General features: G+C 41.6%; 1 protein-coding gene across 1 annotated transcript; it reads right to left on the bottom strand.

Moving 5' to 3' along the window:
- Positions 1-417: 417 nt before the first annotated feature.
- On the bottom strand, positions 418-3,643 carry cldn15lb (claudin 15-like b). The gene is made up of 4 exons (XM_076282337.1): positions 3,424-3,643; positions 1,281-1,445; positions 836-917; positions 418-544 (listed from the first exon to the last, which is right to left on the bottom strand). The coding sequence occupies exons 1-4, from the start codon at positions 3,641-3,643 to the stop codon at positions 427-429; spliced, it is 585 nt and encodes a 194-aa protein (XP_076138452.1). The 3' UTR covers positions 418-426.
- Between the last annotated feature and the right edge of the window lie 2,921 nt (positions 3,644-6,564).

Below are 6,564 nucleotides of genomic sequence, written 5' to 3' on the forward strand. Positions count from 1 at the left end.
AAACTAGTATACATCGCACACTGGAGGGTATATTTTGCTGACTTTATTTCCTTAAACCAGTCTTGACATACAATGGCAGATGTTCTTTAAAGCATTGTCAGACATAAGCCTTGGCGCTTCCCGATTCCGACATTGGGGCCGTCCGGTAGATTGTCTTCGTTGGTCCTTGCGCAGAGTAATTATAGCTGTAACCCCTATGAGAGAACCAAATCATGAGATCATGTTCAATCATCATTAAATACTCATACAGAGGCCCTAAGGCCGAGGGGACATGGGTAAAAAAAAATTGCAAACCAGAAACGTATATGTGTTTTTTGTCCCATATTCTAAATGCATTCATAGACTGATAAATGTTCACATAACTGACATAGAACCCAGGATGGCTAAAAGTTTTCTCTTTGTGCTAGATTAACCAGAAGGCATAACTCACCCTTGTGGCAACGCTGATGTTCCCATCTTACATGAACAGCACAGCAGCCCTCCTCCCAGGATGGCGAGAGCAGCTGCCCCCCACCCCATGTAAAGTCCAGCACCCAGCTCAAATCTACAGAGAGGGAAGGTAATGGAGGAATGAATGCATGAATGCATATCTACTGTCAGAGGAATGAATGCATATCTACTGTAAGTCTGAAAATGTGTTTGTGTGTGGTGTATGTTTTTGTTTATGTTTTGTGTGTGTGTGTGTGAGTGTGTGTGTGTGTGTGGGTGTGTGTATGTGTGTGTGTGTGTGTGTGTGTGTGTGTGTGAGAGAGAGAGAGAGAAAAAATGGTATATGCATTTGTATGGTACAGTTATTTCATGACCTAGTCTATCAGGTATTCTGAGAAATGCTCACTTTGTGCCTCCGTAGAAAGGGTCATAAAATTCTTGCACAATGCGTCCAGCATACCAGGATACAGCAGATAAAGTGCATAAGCCTACAAAAAAGACAGAGAGAGAGAGAGAGAGAACAATCATGTTTATAAATAGGGACTGCAGACAGAGATGTACATGGTTTGTGAAGGTCAGATGATAATAAAAAACACATAAACGATCAAGGTCAGAGTTTTATTTCCAGGGAGCATGACTGTTGATGAAATGCATGTTTTTCTTTTTTATAGATTACTTGGAATTACACATTATCTTCAGCACTTGTTTATGTTCATTCTCTGTTGATTATGTTTTGACCCAAAAGAACTAAAGGTCAGATCAGGATGACAAACACCTCTCCACATGTATTTAATAACCAGTTTTTACCTGTTAAATACTGCTTTTGACCTAGTGAGTGTTATAAGACTCACCTGACAGGATAAATAAACTGCCTCCTGTTAAGGCGATCTTGCCCTTGGCCTCTCGGGACGTGTTTCCTAATTTAGTACACTTCAGTCCTAGCACCGCCACAATGATGGATGCCAGGCCGAGAAGCAGGGCGATAATCATTAAGGCGCGACATCCCTGAACATAGTCTGCAACAAAGAAGACGCAGAGTCAACACAACACACAACATGTCCACAAAGGCAGCAATGCCAATGTCTTCTTGATGCGAGCCATCAATTTAAACATGACCACATGAATGCATAAACACACACACACACACGTTTTGGGGAGATGATAAGTAAATAAAGAGTAAATAAAGTAAGAAAAGAAAGACCATATAAATTCAGTGCAGTAGATGGAGCAATACAGTTAGTATACTACATTACAAGAATGTACATGAGTGAAGCTGAATTCGAAAATGTCTCAGAGCCTTTCTGAGTCATGAGCGTTAACCTGGTCCTCCACTTGGTCACATCAGGTGCAACATTTACCTGGCAGGGCCAGCAACGACTCAAAGTCTCTGCAGTTGCTGATGCCGGTGCTGTCCTCGGCACAGGAATGCCAGAGGTTCTGATACTGGCGCGAGGAGATAATCACACTGCCCGAGAAGGAGGAGACCTTCCAGAAGTCATTCGTAATGCACGCTCCCGTGAGTAACCAGCTCGCGACGCCGAGGAAGAAGCCTACAATCTCCACACCAGTGGACATGGCTGACCTCCAAAGCAACCAACGCAAAATATTGGATAAAAAAAAGTCCTCCTGTTGAAGTCCTCTAAAATTTGACAGTGAAGAAAAAACAGGTCTGGTCCTGAATCTTGAGGACTTGGTCCTGAATCTTGAGGACAAACAGATCCCACGGTGGCGAGGTTATATGATTGGGTTTTGTCACTTACTGTTCACTACTATCTCACCAACGGGAACTGCACTCTTTTTATGCTAGGGCCATAAACCCATTAAACTCAGAGCCCTTCCTTGTGCGCTCATGACGACAATATTGATACTAGGAGTGTCTTTGTAGGCTATCCAACCAAATGTGCAGAGAGGAGCTGGTGTCTTTGTTTCATCGAAAGCAGAAACTTACTGTTCCCGTGTTTATGTTTCATGTGTAATAAACTGATCCTTACAGATTAATGTTCTTCATTTGCTTGTCCCCTGCTCTATTTACATTAGGCTAAGGGTGTGAGTTTTTGAACATTCTTACAAAATATTATTTTCCGCAACAATTCAAGGTTCTAAAATTCCATGTTGAATTCAATGAACCCAGATATTCTTTAGAATGTTCATTTTCCAATATTCCCGTCACACCTGTGTGATGGTACTAATGGTTAACATTATTGTAAAGTGTACTATGGAAGTGAGAAACCTGTGCAATGCTGTTTATGTCTAAGGCACCTTTGCAGTCAAGTCAGGTTTGTTGTGTGCACCTGAGCATGTTGCCTTTTGCATTTTGCCTTGTGTCAGTTACAAATCAAAATAATATACGTGATAAAGTGTGTCAGATAGTTGCTCTGTCACACACTGATTGTCATCTAGTGGCCGTGGCCCACTTGTTAGCACTCTGGACTTGTAACCGGAGGGTTGCCGGTTCAAGCCCCGACCCGTGGGCCACGGCTGAAGTGCCCTTGAGCAAGGCACCTAACCCTTCACTGCTCCCCAAGCGCCGCCATTGTAGCAGGCAGCTCACTGCGCCGGGATTAGTGTGTGCTTCACCTCACTGTGTGTACACTGTGTGCTGTGTGTGTTTCACTAATTCACGGATTGGGTTAAATGCAGAGACCAAATTTCCCTCACGGGATCAAAAAAGTGGCCAACTAAAGTACCATAATGGATGAGAGCAGCAGTGAAATTTCGCAGGTTCTGGCCTACATGTGTAACTTCCATCACAGTCTCTGTTATGACATTCAGCACCATGCAACCTAACTGATATAATCCGGCATTGTGATATAATCTGGCATTGCTATGTTCAGTTATATGCTGTTAGATTGTCACGCATGCAGTTGCATGGCAGTTGTTTGATGTACACATAAAGCTTATGCATACATGGATGTGGGGAAATGTGAGGTCATGTGTGGATTACACACACACACACACACACACACACACACACACACACACACACACACATACCTGGCAGGCCCAGCACAGTCTTGTGTTTACTGCACTGCACGGATCCCATAGAGTTTGATGTACATGACATCCACAGGCCTTCATAGACCCAGCTGCTGGTCATGACTGCTTCAACATGGCTGCCCACGCGCCAGGAATGGGAGCTGGTGCAGCTGGACTCCATGCACCAGCCCAGCACGCCCAGCATCAGGCCCAGCACCTGCAGCACCTGCACGGCCATGGGGAGTGGCAGGGGTCGGCAGGGGTTGACCTGGTCCTCGATGCACCTGTGGAGGTGGGAGGCAGGGGTTCAGGTATCTCAAGGTCAGGTTTATCAGTGTTGTTGTTGTTATCAGTGTTCCAACAGGCAATGATATTACAGAGGCGTAATGTGTGTGTGTGTGTGTGTGTGTGTGCATGTGTGTTTGTGTGGATTGTCTGTCTGATTTGTCAAATAACTAATAAATGCTAAACAAATTAAAATAAATACTCAAAATACTCAATAAATAAATAAAAAATAAATAAAGGACAAGAGACACCTCAGGGCAGATATGCTAAATAACAACAACCTTAAGTATGCGGCATTTAAATGTATAAATGCTGAGGACAGCACTCCCATATATGCTTAATTCTGATGTTTTGGGAGGTCCTTTGTTAGTTAGTAATTGATTTTCAATGTTATAACTACACTGAAATAAATAGTTTTACAGAAATACATTAGCATTTTTTGTGCCCTTTGAAATAATAACAGACATTGAGCAGTGGAAGCCTTAATTGCAAGGCTTAATCCACACAGCAATACACTGATATCACCACTTACTTCAACTGTGACGAGATCACTGTACTCCTTATTAAACCGTTTTCTCACGTTTGTGGTTTCCAGTGTCCTATTCTCCTCAGTTCTTTAGGTCTTCTATTAGTCGTATGATAATGAATACGTTCTTAAGAGGTGGCAGGATGAAGAACAGCTCCAGTGCGAGGGGAAGCTTCTGGAATCAGGGCCCTCTGGCCCCTGAGTCAATATTGGGTTTGGGGGTCGATGGCCCCTCTGGGATGACCAGCTCTCTCAAAAGTCCAACACACTTTCAGGCTGCCCACAGCGCACAACACACATTCGAGTGCAAACATGACATCAGACACAGGACTTGGTTTTCAGAAATCATGTTTAAAACTACATAATTTATCCAGTAGGTAAGGAGACAAGATCGGATACTTGTAGTTTATTATTATTAAGGCATAAAGTTGTGCCCATTCACACTTTCACAAGATATATTACAGAATATGTAGTGGACAAAAATACAGTTTTTACAGTTTAAAAGTTTTGTTTTCACAAAAGGCTTGTTTCTCTCAAATTCTGTTCACACAATTGTTAAAGTCTGTATGCCCTTTACTTTTTCCAAGGTAATCCATCTACCTAACAGCTGTGAATATCAAAATACCTCTTAGACCTTTTACTTCAATTCATGAAAATTAGGAGTGAGAACTAAATTGTTTGCATTTATATTTTGTACTGTGTTATTATATTTTTGTTGATAATAAATGTATATTGTATAATGTATAAATCTAAATTCTCAACAATTCTCATGGCGGATACTGAAGTTGACAGGAGATGGACGTGAAACGTCCATTGAAACTATGATTACACACCGAGTAAACAGGGAAGGAGTATCGTCTGCTCGCCCGTTGGTGGACTTTAGCCATTTTACAAGATGTTTAACACAATATCCTGTCACGAGTAACCAAGAGAAACCTTACATCATAATCATCGTGTGTTGACCAACATTTTAAATTTCAAATAAAAACTGCTTTATGATCTAGGCCAGAAAACCTCCTGTATCACTCTTGTGATAAAACAGAGAACTGTTGTGATACTTCCAGGAACTTGCTTGATAACTAGGCTGATCAATGATTTACTTTAAAAGAGATCAAAGTCTAAAAGTCATGGGTGGAAGCAATGGCTTTAAGTTCTCCATTTCCGATAGGCCTATTTGTAAGGAAGACCAGCTAATCTACGACCCTGTTTCCCAAAACGTTGGGATGCTGTGTGAAATGTAAATAAAAACAGAATGCTATTGTTCTGTACGTTATAATGCATAGTCACATAAACCGTATATGTAATTGAAAACAGTGTAAAGACAATATATCAATTATTTAAAGAGAGTATTGTTTATTGATATCTTCATTTTGAATTTGATGCCAGCAACAGCAAGGGTTGGGACAAAAAAGTTGGAACAGGGGCTTGTTTACCACGGCTGCCTTACTTCTTCTTTTAACAACAGTCTGTAAATGTTTGGGAATTGCGGAGACCAGTTGCTGGAGTTTTGACAATTAAATGGCCTGCTCTTGCCCAATATAGAATTTCATAGGATAGGACAGCTTATCAGCCTGGGGTGTTCGTAATCCTGTTTTATGTTCCTTGATGCCCCCAGCATGACAAGTCAGCCCATTTTAGCACCTGGACTCTTCTACTATGGAGCCTTACTATATGTGCAGAATGCACATGCACAGGCTCGAATGGGCAGACCAGGTTGGTCAGGATGGCTGCCCAATGGCCGGCATGGCAGAAGGCTCTAGCAGATCTAGCAGACAGATTCTGCCAGACCAGAAGGACCAAGATTCATTAAGCTGGACCAATGATTTCGCCAAGTTAAAGTCTACGCCCGTTACAATACATTTCCCATTGCAGACTACCCAGACTCTCTTCAGGAAGTGAAACAAAGTAGTAAGCCTGGTGATTCCAGGCTTGATGAAATCTCCAAATTCTTCGCAATTCCCCACTGAGTAGCATCATTCTTATATCGTTGCATTATTTCCCCACACAGATTTTAACAGTGATGGATACTGCAACATCTTTACATCTGAGAGACTCTGACTCTTCTAAACAAGCATATCATTTTCATGAAATAGACAAATTGGTCAGTTTCAAGATTTGATATATTGACTATGTTCTTTGTGCAACTGAATATGGGTTTATGAGGTTTCATTTTATGCAGCGTCCCAATGGGGTTGTACAAAAACAAAACTGTCAAATTGACACCACACCTAAACATGCATCACAGTTGTAACTCATTTGAAATAAAATGTAAAAATCAAATAGCTCTTTTATATTGATTATGTGCATGTGTTGGTAATGCTATAAGAAAATTCTGACAACCCAAAGCA

This window comes from Alosa pseudoharengus, unplaced genomic scaffold (genome assembly GCF_046254945.1).
Source record: "Alosa pseudoharengus isolate Yale_2024_CS ecotype anadromous, Long Island Sound unplaced genomic scaffold, YU_APseudo_1.1 YU_APseudo_1.1_scf_13, whole genome shotgun sequence".
Taxonomy (NCBI): domain Eukaryota; kingdom Metazoa; phylum Chordata; class Actinopteri; order Clupeiformes; family Clupeidae; genus Alosa; species Alosa pseudoharengus.

Coding starts and splice junctions, on each gene's coding strand:
- cldn15lb (XM_076282337.1), bottom strand. CDS start 3,643: ATGGCCGTGCAGGTGCTGCAGGTGCTGGGCCTGATGCTGGGCGTGCTG. Junction 1,446..3,423: donor GACTGTGCTGGGCCTGCCAG/GTATGTGTGTGT, acceptor TCTTTGTTGCAG/ACTATGTTCAGGGATGTCGC. Junction 918..1,280: donor CAGTTTATTTATCCTGTCAG/GTGAGTCTTATA, acceptor TCTTTTTTGTAG/GCTTATGCACTTTATCTGCT.